Genomic DNA, 15965 nt, shown 5'->3' on the forward strand with positions numbered 1-15965 from the left:
TCTTCCTTTAAATTTTCATCTTATTTATGGTTATATTAATGTCAAGTTTAATTTCTCATTTTGATGGATACTTGGATATTTCTGAGAGTCTACATTAATACTGACATTGTTGTGAGAAACTGTTAAGTACTATGTTAATTTACATTGAGTAACATTGTGACTTGGATGGTCTTATATTGGGTGAGTGACAAAAGAGACTTGAATGATTGCGCCGTGGGAAAATGCTTTTCCAAAATGCTATTTTCAATTTTATGTGTGTGATTGCACAGTTTTGCTCAAAGCAATTTTTCATCCTATTTCTTGGAAAATAATTTTCCCACCTCCGCCTTCAACCTGCGAAAAACCAACTTTATTTATTATAGGAAAATGCTCAAAAGACATTAAAAATTGACATCGTTTCACACATTGCTGATGTGGGTGTGTTTATGGATTCAGATGTTTTTCATCGAGATAAGAGTGAAATGCATCTATGGTTGTGTGTGCACCTCCACATCAGTAATGTGAGACTTTATTATATTTTCTTAGGTGCAATCAAGTTTTGGAAATCATATTCTCTTGGATGAGTTTTTCATTGGAATCCAACTTACTCTGTGTAATCAATTTTCTCGACAAACAAACAGCTCTTAATGTTGAATTCGTAAGGTATAACTTTTAAGAGTAAGATTTGATAGGTAAGTCCATGTGCTAGACAAGATAGTTTCTAGAGATATTGCTGCATACCCAACAAAAACACTTAGGCACCCCCACCTAACCAAGTGTTAGTTGTACATAAAGTGTTATTGATGCAAACGCCACAAATGCCCGAAAGGCCACCTAATTATTAGTGGCAAAGAAAGTTCAAACTTTTTGGGTGGTCTACTTTGTGGCTTTTACTCTGGTACCCTTTTTTCGAGGCTCTATAACCGTCCTTCCAGTGATACCCGTGGTTTTTCTTTTTCCTGAAACTCTCTCATTAAGTTGTCCCTTCTCAGAGGTGGAGCCAAGATTTTATTGTATTAGGGGCAAACTTAATAGTACAATTGGAGAACTTGAAGATGAATGATTTTGGGGAGAAATTCAGAGATTTCTGATTGGAAGTTGAAGTAAGGCTATGAGAGTGGAGGGGGAGGGGGAGGGGGCAAATGATACACGTAGTTAGTTGAAAATATATCTTGAAGTTTTGTGGGGGCAATTGCCCCCCTAAGCTCCTTAATAGCTCCACCCTTGTCCCTTCTATTGATGCTCACTCAATATTGATTTTCACTATGATGATACGTATTTGTATTAATTAAGGATCGAAATAAAAATAACTCACAAAAACAATAAATCCAAATTGTGAAAACCCCTGGGGTGGGTTAGGTCAGTGGTAAAACTAGTAATAAGGATTTGCTCTCTCTAATTACGTTTTTGAAATTGAGTAACCTTCTGACTTACTCTATTGAATGATGGGAAATTTTATGGGGTCAGGAATTGAGACGTATGATCGTAGGGACTAGTCCCATCCTAAAAGGGTGTGGGGATACCTACGATATCAAAATATAAAAACGGTCGAAAAAAGAATCTGAATCTCAAGAAAATTTCACGCATTTCTAGGTAAATCTTGATAGTTGATTTTCATGTCTTTTCACGAGTCAACAAATACCACTACATCATTAATAAGTAACAATTACATTAAGAAAGTAATTGTTTGAGGAGTTGGCTTCACGTGATTCACAAAGCATGATGTATTGTTTGGATTAAGACATATACGTGTAAGGTCTTAATACCTTATGATATTAGTAGCCATCTCCACTACGTAATTGAATATATAAGGATATTAATCAACTATTACCCCTAAAGCTAATCTAATTGGTTAAGATGAGAATGGGTTCCAACAAGAGACCATGGCCAACTAGTTGCAAATCATCAAATACCAATTGCACTCCACCACCGAAAAATCTTCCTCCCATTTCATTTTCATATGTATGATTGCACTCTAAAAAGGAAAAGAAATTACATTCTTTCGTCGATTTTTATTTTTATTTTTGATACCGGGGGTGTCTAAATTTACGTCTGACTAGGGGGACCCGAAGAGTTAGGGCCAGAGCCAAGGCATATAGGTCCCTCCCCCAAGCACGTGCAACACCTGCATATCATACGCACCAAGTAAGTGAGGGTGCACCCTCGCGGGTGGCCCCGAGGAAATACTGTTGATACTGGGTATCGAACTCACAACCTACGGATTTTCACTGCTTATTAGATCTGAAATTGCCATTGAGCCACCACTTCAGGGTTTCCTACATCAACCCATTATTCATCTTTTTTTTCTTTAATGAGTCAAAATCTATGACGGACTATGACAATACATTTTTCTTCTTCTTGTTCTTCTATCGATTACTCTCCATATGTAAGGGTATATTGTCAAATTAAAGTTTATCGACCAAGATGGATGAGAACATTATAGAAATAAAAATTGAGAAAGATGAAGTGAATTGAAAAAGATGACATAAACTCCTTCAATGAGGTGTAATTAATAGAGTTAAAATTAAAATTAGAAAAAAAAAAAAAATCAAAAAAAAAAATTATGTAATATTTTAGACAAAAATAAAAAAATAAAAATTATGTGAAAATGCCACGTGACAAAATTATTGGAGTCAGTTAACCAAACAACACTCTGGCCCACTGTATCAATTTTTAAGGTGGGCATGAAAAGAACGTTTTGAGGCAAACCATGTTACACGTGCAAAACAATTGAGTCAACGATGGACATTTTCTTTCTTTGGGCCCACCAATGTTGTGTTACGTGGAAAAGAATTGAAACCAACGTTTTCAGCGTGAAACATGTTCAACATGACCATACTTATTTTATAATAACCACGATTTAGTGATTAAATTAATGATAAAACATTAAATGACTAAAATGACCCTGAGTTTCATGTTTTAAAAATAAGGACCGGCCGGTCCGACTAGGTTGGACCAGACCTGTTAGCTTCTATGGGTCGAATCAATCGAAAAAATTCAAATTAAAAAAAAAAAAAAAATCAATTGGCGTGCCTGATTCAATCGGTAACCTTATTGGGTTTCTGAAAGGACCGGTTCAACTTTTGGGTGATTTTTCACATGCCCCTTTAAAATTTGGTGAATATTTGAGATGTTCCATGCGTTTTAAAATTGATGACATGCCCCCTTTACTTTAGGTTTTCTTTTTACAAATTAATAGAAAATGATCAAACTTGGTAAGATTTTAATTGTTGGGTCAACATGCTTATTAAAACAAACCCTAAAATACATGTCGAGATTGTATTTAAAATAAATAAAGAAAATGAAAATATATTTTTTGGACTTTGATTCTTGTTTTGAAACGGCCACTACATTCTTAAATTTCAAATTCAAAGGAAATTTTTGTTTTTTAGTTTGTGTGAGTGTAAAAGTTCTTAAAATCTTGCAATCTGTTCATGTGACATTGGATCATGTTTTTGAAGTTGAAGTTATCTAATTTGGGGAAGAAAAAAAATCCTTAATATTTCATTTTTAGGTCCAATTGGTTAGACCCATTGGTCAAACAACTTGGGATCGACCCGATCAATCATACAGGTCAACGACCGGTCCAAATCTTTCCATTGCTTCAAAGTGATGGTAATACCCTCACAACAATCATCCGCCAAATTTTCCAAATCTTTCCATTTTTAAGTGCTTGTGTCGGGCAACTTTGTGGACCAACTTGTACTAAAATGATCTTGCCTACCTATTTAGTTAGATTTCAAGTTAGTTAGATTTAACTTGTACTGAAATCGGTGAGCATGGCGATCCACCACCATAGCCTTTAGATATTATAGAAAAACTTAGATTAAAAAGAATAATTTTGGACTTGACCCACATAGCTCCTAACTTTTGGGGGATAGCTTGATAGTTCATTTAGTAAAATTTTTATATCTAAATGGTTCTTCAACCTCATATCCTCTTATAATATTTTTTGGAGTATCTAAATTACCATTTTCTCATCTTTTTCCATGGTTTTAAAATTTGGTTTTGCGTCTCGTCTCGGCTAGGCCTGATATCGAGTCATTTTGGATGAGTTTTTCGATATGTTTGAGACGTCTCATTCAAAAAATAAAAATTTGAACGTAAGATATTAAATCTCAATCAAAAAAGTGACTTGTGAGTTGGTCTCGTTCAGCTTCGATACCAAGTTAACTCGGACGATATGTCTCGATTTCGAATGAGTTTTAAAATCATGTCTTCTTCACATTCTAGTTTTTCAACCAAGATTGCAATCTTTTTTTTTTTTTTAACCGTGGATGACGAATAAAAAAATAATTACTTGTAATTTTGAACATTTTGATGTATTTTTTCAATTTATTTTGACGATTCAAACAAAAAATGACAAACAAAGTTGAGATTCTTAAATTTTTGAAGATTTCTTCATTTTTTATTCAAGTGTTGTTTCGCAAATATAATATTTGCATTTTAGATATTAAAGTCGAAAAAACAAAAAAAAAATTGAATCACATTTACAGTGTCAAGTTCACCACTTTTTATTGTCGAGTCAATAATAAAAAATATTGATCTCAAAGATAAAAAAAAAATGTTGAACCTGACAATAAAAAGTGGTGAACTCGACATTCTAAGTGTGATTCAAATTTTTTTTTTTTAACTTCAATATTGGATAGATATTCTTGAAATACTAAAAATGGATGTATTATAGTTGTGAAACACTCACTTGAATAAAAAATAATGACGGAACCTTAAAAAAATTTAAAATCTCAATCTTGTTTGTCATTTTTTGTTTTGTTATAAATCATCGAAATAAATCGAGAAATACATTTAAATATTTAAAATTATGAATATATCATTCTCCATTCGCAATAAAAAATTGTAGAAAATGCTTGTAATTGCCATTGAAAAACCTAAGTAGTTGAAGATGAGAAAAGTGATAGTTTGGGTATTCCAAAAATATTATAAGGTGAGATGAGGTTGAGGGATCATTAGCTATAAAAAGTTTACTAAATAGACTATCAAGCCACCACTCAAAACTTAAGGACTATTTAGAAAGTAACCCCTCAATTATTCAAACTTCAAATCAAGAACTAACTATGGACTAGGTTCGGAGAAAAAAATTTATTTTCTAAACAAACTCTATTTTTTTTTTTAATATAGTGTAAATGATTTTCTAACTCAACTCTAACAGAATAACTCAAAAACGCTTTGATGTGGCATGTGCAAGAACCATATATTTTTCCCTTGGGATACATAATTGCACATCCCCATAAACATGTGCAGTATCTCGAGAGAAAAAAAAAAAATACGATTCTCACACATGCCAGTGAGTTATTATGTTAGATTGAGTTAGAAAATCAACACTCTTTTTTTTTTTTTTTAATAACTCCAACAAAATCCAATCCAATAAGTTAAGGTATGAATTACTTCTTCTTTGGAAGCTCAAATCATTTTACGGTCTTGTTAACATGTGCCCTAACAGCACACGTTAAAATGCAATAAATACACTAAAAATTAGATTTTATAATGAAAATGCCCTGAAAAATATTTTATTACCAAAATACCCTCATATGCTTATTCCCAAGGTGTATCTATTGCATTTTAACCTATGCCCTCAGAACAAAACCCATCATTTTAATACAACTATATTTTCTTTGAAAGTTGCATTCCTTCTGTAGAAGCTCAAATCATCTTCTTCGCATCTTGAGATAGATACAATAAAAATAAATAGAAATAGAATTTTTGAAGTTAGGGGTAACTAATATTTGGATGCAGTCGCGTGAGTCCTGTCATCGATCCACCATTTTTCGATCCAATATCTGACCCGAAAAAGTATACAATAGCGGATCGGTTCCGGATCCACCAAAACCTATCCAAACCCATTCCATTGGACATATTGACAGCATTATCTCCATTATACCACTCCTCAATTATTAAAATGCCTAATAACTCCCTCTTGTCGTTATCCTCAATGGATTAAGGGTATTACAGTCTACAAAATATTCGCTTTTATTTTATGACAATTTTCCGATAAATGGTCGTGTGGGAGTCTGGTTTTCTTTTTAGTCTCAAATCTTCATAAACGAACGAAGAAACAGCGAAATTCAAATCAAAACGCTTGGCCTCTGCAAATCCTTCTTTGGTTCGAAGTTCGAACTGAATTACTAGAGCTTTTTAAGGTAATTGAAGTCTTTTTTTTTTTTTTTTTGAATTTTGATTCCAGTTCATCTGTGATCGAATTAATGAGTAATTTTGAAGGATTATTCGGGTAATCTGGTTAGATTTGTTATTTTTCTTGAATTAATGAGTAATTTCTCTTCAATTTGAATACTTTTGTAGTTTGAACTGAATTACTAGAGCTTTTTAAGGTAATTTTGATTCCAGTTCATCTGTCATCGAACTCTTGTTCAATGGAAGGATTATTCGAGTAATCTGGTTAGATTTTCTAGTTGTCTTGAATTAATGATTAATTTCTCTTCAATTTTAAGTATTTTGAATATTTTCGTAGTTTTATTTCACGGAATTCTTGAATCCATGGTGGATTCATTGTATATGTAGTTTTAGTTAGCTTTATCGATCTATGGGAACAAAAAAGTTTGCTTTTTTGGGATTTCTGACCATTTTTGTTCCCTTTTCGAAGCAGTTTTCGCTCCATAGTTGATGAATTAATGAGTTTTTAATCGCTTTTTGAAGATTTGGGATTTGTTTAACTGAATTTGATTTTTATTTGTATTCTTGAACTGTGAAGGCGAGGATAGGATTTTGCAGAAATGGCTGCTGGTGCGGTTCAGGCTTCGTTTTTGAATCTGAAGAGCAGGGATCATGGGTTAAGCTTTACGAAGAGTGTGGATTTCGTGAAGGTTTCTGATTTGCAGAGGTTTAAGTCTCTGAGGAGGTCTAAGGTTGCAGTGATTCGGAATTCAAACTCTGGTAGTTCAGAAATTGCTGAACTACAACCTGCTTCAGAAGGAAGCCCTCTCTTAGGTATAATATGATCTTTATATAAATTGTTTTAAAATTCTTCAATATTTATTTAAATTGGTTAAACCCGTGTGGAGGATCCATGGTCGAAGAGACAAAAAAGGTTGCACCCCTAACCGCAAATTTCAACTAGAGTACATCTCGCGTATCCATAGACAGTGCGAATTTCTTGAAATCTCTCCTTGGGATCGAGCTTCTACGTTTTCTTTATTGGAAGAGTTGTCTGTCGACTAGTCTTATTGAGATCATGTTAGCTTTTCTCATCCTCACCAAAATCAGGCGATTTCGGAACTTCTAACCCCATGTTTACAAGTTGAAGAATCGTAGACCGTCCATTTTTTGTAAACCACTTTTGATGGGTTTAGAAGTTTTTGATTGGGCTGTTTTTTTGGTGAGGATGATCTCCTCACCAAAAATCAGTTCATTCCGAAACTTCTAACCCATGTAGGACAAACATGTTGGCCCTCCTCACCAAAAATCAGTTCATTCCGAAAATTCTAACTCATGTAGGACAAAACATGTTGGCCCTTGAACATGACCCATATATATATATACTGTGTGTCTGCAATTGCATGCGCATGCGTGTGTACCATTTCACTCTTTGACAAAGAATTTAAGGTTTGTGAAAGGGATTTCATCTGCGCTTTATTTGGATGATTTATATATCCTGAAAGTATTACATGGTAAAAGAAGTTGTATGCTTAGTTTCATGAAAATTCTTTTAGAGCCTTAGCTTGTCTTTTACTGTAAGGGAAAAGAAAATTTGTAGCATTAGGGTCCTACTTTTTTAAAAAAAATTTATCTAATGGGTTTTTCTTTAATGAAGTTCCTAAACAGAAGTACTGTGAATCCACACACAAGACTGTCAGAAGGAAAACCCGAACAGTGATGGTAGGAAATGTCGCTCTTGGCAGTGAGCATCCTATTAGAATTCAGACAATGACTACAACTGATACCAAAGATGTAGCTGCAACTGTTGAACAGGTTCATTTGCTTTCCTTGATCTTTTGCCATCGCAGTTCATTCAGAATTACTAATATTCTGCTCTTATTACACCACCCCCAAGTGCCAAGGACCCAATTTTATCTCTACTTATTTGAAGGGGCAGTTTACACCGATGGTCGTTGTGATAAATATATGTGGGAATTCGTACATTTATCAAGTTTTGGAATAATTATTGATAGCTTCTATTGCCACACCAACTTTTACTAATGGCACCCCAATATGTGTGCTAATTATTTGTTAATTTACATATGATTTGGGTGGCATTAGCAAAAGTTGGTGTGTAAATAGAATCTCTCTAGTTATTTACTTCAAGGGGGTATTAATGAAAAAAAACAAATTAATATGGTATACTTGATCATGCAAAATAACATCTATTCACTATGTAAAATCAACTTCTACAGAATACAGTGGTAACAACTACACCAGACTTTGTCTCTGTGTCCATTTTGTCTAGGTAGTATGCAACTGCCCATGCTTCAGATGAAATCTTTAACTTTGTGTTTCACCGTTGAAACGGGTTTTATCTAATTCAATGTCACAGGGGAAGACTTTCCATGGTTCATTCTGTTTACATAGCACTTTCTAATGCCTTTAAAAAACAGGGACAATAAAACCTCTAAAAAATGCTACAACAACAGTACAACACGGATTGAATTAGCGGAAATGATAAGAAATCTAGAATGTTTTGTTTTTGGGGGGCAGAGCACAAGCTGATTAGTCATGGTTTTGTTAATTCCTCTTCAAAATACTTGTTGAACTAAACTGTTATGTTGTTAGGTAATGAGAATAGCTGACAGAGGAGCAGATCTTGTTCGAATAACAGTTCAAGGGAAGAAAGAAGCAGATGCTTGCTTTGACATAAAGAACACACTTGTTCAGAAACAGTATGTCTTATGTCCTATTTAAAAAAAAATTCTTAGTTCTTTATTGACACTTCTTTTCTGTTGGATATATTATTGAATAATATATGTTTCATAACTAATTTTGTTTATGGGCAGCTATGAAATTCCTCTGGTGGCAGACATTCATTTTGCTCCACCTATTGCACTGAGAGTTGCTGAATGTTTTGACAAGATTCGTGTAAACCCTGGAAATTTTGGTAATTAGCACTTTTATCTCATGCCAATTGTAGATAGCTGATGTCATTGATTTTAGTGTAATTGTGGGATGCCAATTGCTAAGACAGTTACTTTCAGCTGATAGGCGTGCCCAGTTTGAGAAGCTAGAGTACACAGAAGAAGACTATCGAAAGGAGCTTGAGCATATCGAGCAGGTCAAATCAATCACTTATGACCAGTCAATGTCACTCTTTAGATTAGATTGCATAGGCATGTTAATTGCTTGGCACTTGATGCCAATTGCCAAATATGATGTGTTCCATTATCACAGGCCTTAAGTATACAGGTGAAACTGTGAGTGGTAATATTATAGTCTTGGGATCAACACCCAACCTTCTCCATTTTACCTACCCGAAAAAATAGCTTTCATGATATTCTAACTTTCTAGAAAGGGTAATTTATTAGATTGTCTATTTTTTGCAAAATTTAAGCACCACCACTCCCCGTACTAGTATGGATTGATATTCCTTGAAGTAGGTTGCAACTCATAAAAACAGGTTTTGACCTGAACATGAACCTTAAACCGGAGTAGGGCTGGATTCACAGTGGGGGCAATGAGGCCTCTTGCCCTCACAAGAATTTTTAAAATTTATAAGGAAATATGTGCTACTGCAACTGATGACAGAGGCAGAAAAAAATCCGCTGCTATTGCCCCCAATATATATATTTTAAATTTATAAGGGTCTTAGTTGCCCCCACATTGACAAAATCCTGGCTCCGCCCCTGTACCGGAGGAAGGTATAAAGAAGCATTTAAATGTTTTCTTAGGCTATGGTTGCTTGTAAACCCCCTATAATTGTATGGCATTGAATCTCTCATTGTTATTACACCAGGTGTTCACTCCTTTGGTTGAGAAATGTAAGAAGTATGGAAGGGCAATGCGCATTGGAACAAATCATGGAAGCCTTTCCGATCGTATCATGAGCTATTATGGTGATTCACCTAGGGGAATGGTGAATACCTATGTTCTCTCACACTAAAATGTATTTTAAGTCCTGTCTTTGTACCTTGTTCCGAATTCTTTGTTGTTGATACCATACTTGTCCTTGATCTTGGAACAGGTTGAATCTGCATTTGAATTTGCAAGAATTTGCCGAAAGTTAGACTACCATAATTTTGTCTTCTCAATGAAAGCAAGCAACCCTGTGATCATGGTTCAAGCATACCGTCTACTTGTGGCAGAAATGTATGTTGCAGGGTGGGATTATCCTCTGCACTTGGGAGTTACTGAAGCTGGTGAAGGTGAAGATGGACGGATGAAATCCGCTATTGGCATTGGGACCCTTCTTCAAGTATGCATCTGTTCCCTGGCTGTGTTTTCTCATTTTGTCAATGGGTGTGTTCAGATTTCTCATAAAATATACTGTTGGAATGAACTTCATAATTGTCAAAATAGTAGTTTGTGTTATTGTGAGGCACTTATTTTATTGTGTCAATCATCCCAAAATGAGGCTGATATGGGTATCTGTAAAATGTTATATGCACATAGTATACAGTGTAACTTTTTGTTTCGAAAAGCAATTTTCTTGACTTGGTACATTTATACCCACATGATTGTCTTTCTAGCTTTCTTCTTCTTAGTATGTCATTCAAATAAACTCTGGATATGAAGATCTATCAAGTGGAAATAGTGGAATTGAAGAACTTTGTCATGTTTACAGGATGGCTTAGGAGATACAATCAGGGTTTCCCTCACAGAACCACCGGAGGAAGAGATCGATCCTTGCAGAAGGCTGGCTAACCTTGGCATGAAAGCTTCCGATCTTCAGAAAGGGGTGGTAGGGTTCTATACTATTTCCAATTAATTTAAGTGTGTTCATCACCTATTGGGATACTCCTACATTTTTATGAATGCCTTCATTTCTAATTTTACTTAGTTTTACCACTCTTCCATCTCGGCACTCTCAATCTATTAACATGTTTTTCTTGATTTCCAAACATTCAGTTTCATAAAGCATATCCAGTCTTACTGCCGTCTTATAAAGCATATCATTGTTGTTTGTCAAAGTCTCAACTTCTAACCTCTACCAATGACCTTTTAGACTCATTCCTGGTGACTTATTTTGTTAGGCACCATTTGAAGAAAAGCAAAGACGTTATTTTGATTTCCAACGTAGGACTGGTCAATTACCAACACAGAAAGAGGTTTGTATTTGCTGTTCCAAGTTTTGTCACTAGGTGTCCACTTGTGCATGTTAGTTGATGGGCCTATAATCATTATTTCGATTTGAATACAGGGTGAAGAGGTGGATTATAGAGGGGTTCTGCATCGCGATGGCTCTGTTCTTATGTCTGTTTCCCTAGATGATTTGAAGGTAATTTTTTGTTCCTATTTTCGATATGCTGTGTGCTTTTGTTCTGCAAATTCATTGTGAATTCTTACCTTATTTTGAGAATCGTACATTCCATCCTTTTGAAAACTAAATTTTACCTTACAATAATTATAAAGTCTTTTCTCGAGTTTGCTCATTAGTCACGACATAAGAGAGACGTGACCGTGGGGGGCAAAATCGTGATTATGTGGGCAACAGCTTTGGGTTGGCAACGCTAGTAAAATGAAGCTTCTACTTAGTATGATGCTTCCATTTAGTTCAATTTCTAATTTCTGAGGATGCTCCGGCTTCCAACATATTAAAAAGAGAGCTTATATTGGCACCCCAACCTTTACTTATTACACCCCAATAAAAATAAGTAAATGGTTGAGAATAAGTAAAGTTGGGGGGCCAATGTAAGCTCTCTCGTTTTGTTATTTCTTTTTTAGATTTCTATTTGTTAGATTTAGGATTTTATATGGGCCTAAGCCTAAGTGTAACCAACTGCTGAAGTTGTTTGAATGTGTTGTAATGCGTTTGAAGTTTAACTTGAACAAACTTTTGTAATGTTTGAATGGTGTGTTTTACTCCTTAATTTGGGTGTGATAAATAATTTAAGAAATTGGGGGTGTAATAAGTAAAAGTTGGGGTGCCAATAGCAGCTCTCATTAAAAACCAAATGGGTTTACCATCTGGCTCACAAAGCAAAGGCCAAATCCCATGGCAGGTTTTATACAAGTATCACATGAAAAAATTCCTGAATACATAATTCAATCTTCTTTTTTCTGGTTTTGCTAGGAAATACACAATTCAATCTGATGGTTTAAATTATCTCATTATTTTGTTAACCTATTATGCTCTACTCCCGAGGACCACATTTTTTCCTAGTTGCAATAAATATATATCTTGGTTTGTTTAATTATGTTAGTCCTCATCGTTGATTTTATTACTCATCCTTGTGTTACATGAATTCTTTTACCAGGCACCTGAACTACTCTACAAATCACTCGCAGCAAAGCTTGTGGTTGGCATGCCATTTAAGGTTTATCCATCTCCCTCCCTTTACGAGAAATGATTTTAGCCAATTAAACTCTTCAAATTTACATTAAAAAATGTTCTTGACAAATACTGATTCTGATCACAGGATCTGGCAACAGTGGATTCGATCCTTTTGAGAGAGCTTCCTCCTGTTGATGACAGTCATGCTGTAAGACCTCCCCATTTCTTATTTTTTGATTCTTAAGTTTAAACAAAGAACTTCCAATCAAATTTGTTTTGATCAGGAAATAATTCCCATTTCTTATTTCTTTTTGTGATGGTAAATAATTACATCAAAGACATGTCTCGTGATTTGAAATTCCTTTGTTTGGTGATCAGCGACTTGCTCTGAAGAGGTTGATAGATGTAAGTATGGGGGTTTTAACTCCTTTGTCAGAGCAGCTAACGAAACCATTGCCCAATGCCATTGTCTTAGTAAATCTCAAGGAATTATCAACTGGTGCTTACAAGCTTTTGCCGGAAGGTACTATTTTTTTTGCATTTTTCAGTGCATTAGATGATGATTTAAGCACATTTCATATATGTAAACATATTTACTGTTGATAATCTGTTACGCCATTTTGTTCAGGCACACGTTTGGCTGTATCTGTCCGTGGTGACGAATCCTTCAATGAGCTTGACATTCTCAAAGATGTTGATGCTACAATGCTTCTACATGATCTACCGTGGTCTGAAGATAAAATCAGCAGAGTACATGCTGGAAGGAGGTATTGATCCTAGTGACAATCTCTGCTCTTTGCTTTTACAGATATCCAGATGGATAATCATGATCGTGTTGTACAGATTGATCTTCAACGTGGTGTTTGCCTACCTTTTGATTAACTAATTTTTCACTCCATCTTTTACAACTTAATTCTGTATTTGGGAAGCTCAACAGCTGTTATGCAAAAATAGATTACTTTATTAACTCCAATGGAGATATCCAAAATGCCTACTCATAATGGGTAATCATGTGCTTATGGATAGCTATTTTGGATACTTAAGGGGTATGCCTTCCAACCATGCTATCCATAAATATTTTAATATTTTTTTAATTCAACCCAAAATGGAGATGGAGATGAGTAGTGCATTGGAGACCCCTATTATCCAAAATGACACTCCGAAATTGCAGTTGGGTCATGAAATTTTTGGATCCAAAAAATAGACACTCCAAACTTGCTACCCAAAATGGGAAGTGAAGATCGCATTCTCAAAAATGGGTAGTGCATTGGAGATCCCTATTTTGGATTTAACTCCCCAAAATGACAGTTGAGAGGGGATAGAGAGTGGGATAGGGAGTGCATTAGAGTTTCTCTTAATACACATCTTTCATGGTCATGTAATCTTTACTTTTCTGTTTGGCTGCAGACTATTTGAATATTTGGCAGACAATGCACTGAATTTCCCTGTGATTCACCATATACAGTTTCCCAAAGGGATCAATAGGTAAATGCAGATTTTCACTACTTGTTGAGGGAGACAAATATGGGCAGTTTGTTAAGATATTCTTATTTGCAGAGATGACTTAGTAATTGGAGCCGGTAGCAATGCGGGGGCACTTCTAGTTGATGGACTTGGTGATGGTGTTCTATTAGAAGCAGCGAACCAAGATTTTGAATTTCTAAGGAACACTTCCTTCAATTTACTTCAAGGTTGCAGAATGCGGAATACAAAGACGGTAAATAATTTTCTACTCCAAAGAGAAGGAAAACAATTTAATTAGTGATGAAGGACTTCAGCCATGGTTTCAAAACTCGGTTTGACGTCTCGTCTTGTTCATTGGACAAGACTGAGTTGTCTCGGACGGGTCAATTCGTCTTGGTTTATAATTATTTATTCATTTATATGAAAATAATTATAATATTTTTATTATAAAATAAGGCAGATTAGAAGATGCTTATTAATAAAATCATATTTTATTTAGATAATAATTTTTTTTTTTTCAATTTTAATTAAAATATAGAAAATCCTGACTTGGACAATTTTTACTGACTCAGACGAGATTTTCTATATATTATCTGCGTCATCTCGTTTGTCTCGCAAAAGTGAGATGCCACGTCCATCCATCTCGCTCATGGACGATACTGAGATGACTCGGGCGAGTCATATCGGTCTTGGACGAGATTTAAAACCATGACTTCAGCTCATTTTCATTTGTACAAGTCTTTGCTGATGCAATTTTTTTTTTTTTTTGTAGGAGTATGTCTCATGCCCATCTTGTGGACGGACATTGTTCGACCTTCAAGAGATAAGTGCTCAGATACGAGAGAAGACATTGCACTTGCCTGGTGTTTCAGTAATCCTCGAAGACTTTTTCACTCTGATCATATATAAATGCTGATCAACTCATGTTTCTTTTGAGCAAACATAAACAATTTTGTCTTTTTTTATTATTATGGCAGATTGCAATCATGGGTTGTATCGTGAATGGACCAGGAGAGATGGCTGATGCGGATTTTGGGTATGTAGGAGGTGCTCCTGGAAAGATTGATCTCTACGTTGGGAAGGTAAAATTTCATTCTTGCTTGACTTGATTGATAGAGATGGTTTCAGTTAAAAAACTACATTTTCACTTGTGAAAATTTCTGGATTTGTGCTTTAACTTGGAGCGAGAGAAACAATGCAAGAGATCAAGTTGTATATGAAGATCTCTTTCTCCATAAACAAAGGTGGAAACCATCTAGTTTTATATGCCAAACTAGCATCATATTTTCATCTGAGTGATGTAAAACCAGCAAACTAGGGGTTTCTCATTGTGTTATCACGCAGATGGAAAACCCACACCTCATGAATCATTCTTGAGTCGACTTTGGAAAACTCAAGAGCCGATGCAATCAATTTTCATGATTGCATTTACCGCTTTATATCGTTTGTTGCACATCACCATATAGTATTTTATTAAGGGCACATATTAAGATGCATTAAATACACCTTGGAAATAAGTATTTGAGGGTATTTTGGGTAGGGATTTTTTTATATAGGAAAACATATTCCCGAGGTGTATTTAATGCATCTTAATGTGTGCCCTTAGGGCACATGTTAGTACCCAAAAAAATGCAGTTGTCACAAACTCGATAACTGTTAAGGAAATTGTGTTGTTCGTCTTAGTTCCAACATCGGACTTTTTAATGGTCTGTGCCATTGTTGCTTTCAGACCGTGGTGAAGCGAGGAATCGAGATGGAGCATGCAACTGATGCCTTGATTCAGCTGATAAAAGATAATGATCGTTGGGTGGACCCTCCAGCGGATGAGTAAGATCAAGATCTTATCAACCATCCGATGCATGTTCTCATCTCTGTATGTGGAGCAACACAAGTCAATAGAACAGTTAAGAGCAGGAAATATATGTGGGAGAAGCCGATTGAAAGCTGTAATGTATTATAGTTATTCAACATTTTCTACTCTACCAAATAAATATATAAATAAATATACCATTGTAATTCTCTATAAATAACAAACTCAATTTCTTACAGGAATGAACGATCAGTATGAGCTCTATTTATTATGGTCCATATCATTGTGCATGGACTTTTGTCGAGAAAATGATTTCTCACG

General features: G+C 35.1%; 1 protein-coding gene across 2 annotated transcripts; it reads left to right on the forward strand.

The window, feature by feature from the left end:
* Positions 1 to 5973: 5973 nt before the first annotated feature.
* Positions 5974 to 15886, forward strand: LOC147384748 (4-hydroxy-3-methylbut-2-en-1-yl diphosphate synthase (ferredoxin), chloroplastic-like). Of its 2 annotated transcripts, XM_086425474.1 has the most exons (21): positions 5986 to 6102; positions 6300 to 6323; positions 6704 to 6939; positions 7763 to 7920; positions 8719 to 8825; positions 8940 to 9040; positions 9138 to 9214; positions 9893 to 10012; positions 10121 to 10351; positions 10721 to 10837; positions 11130 to 11204; positions 11297 to 11374; positions 12354 to 12413; positions 12516 to 12578; positions 12749 to 12893; positions 12999 to 13137; positions 13778 to 13855; positions 13928 to 14087; positions 14607 to 14705; positions 14812 to 14916; positions 15564 to 15886. In XM_086425474.1, the coding sequence occupies exons 3-21, from the start codon at positions 6726 to 6728 to the stop codon at positions 15663 to 15665; spliced, it is 2229 nt and encodes a 742-aa protein (XP_086281600.1). In that variant the 5' UTR covers positions 5986 to 6102; positions 6300 to 6323; positions 6704 to 6725; the 3' UTR covers positions 15666 to 15886. The 2 variants fall into 2 exon arrangements, with proteins under 2 accessions (XP_086281599.1, XP_086281600.1); XM_086425473.1 differs by lacking the exon at positions 6300 to 6323 and having other exon boundaries at positions 5974 to 6134.
* Positions 15887 to 15965: the final 79 nt, after the last annotated feature.

This window comes from Akebia trifoliata, chromosome 15 (genome assembly GCF_017979445.1).
Source record: "Akebia trifoliata isolate Shusen 1 chromosome 15, ASM1797944v1, whole genome shotgun sequence".
Lineage (NCBI taxonomy): Eukaryota > Viridiplantae > Streptophyta > Magnoliopsida > Ranunculales > Lardizabalaceae > Akebia > Akebia trifoliata.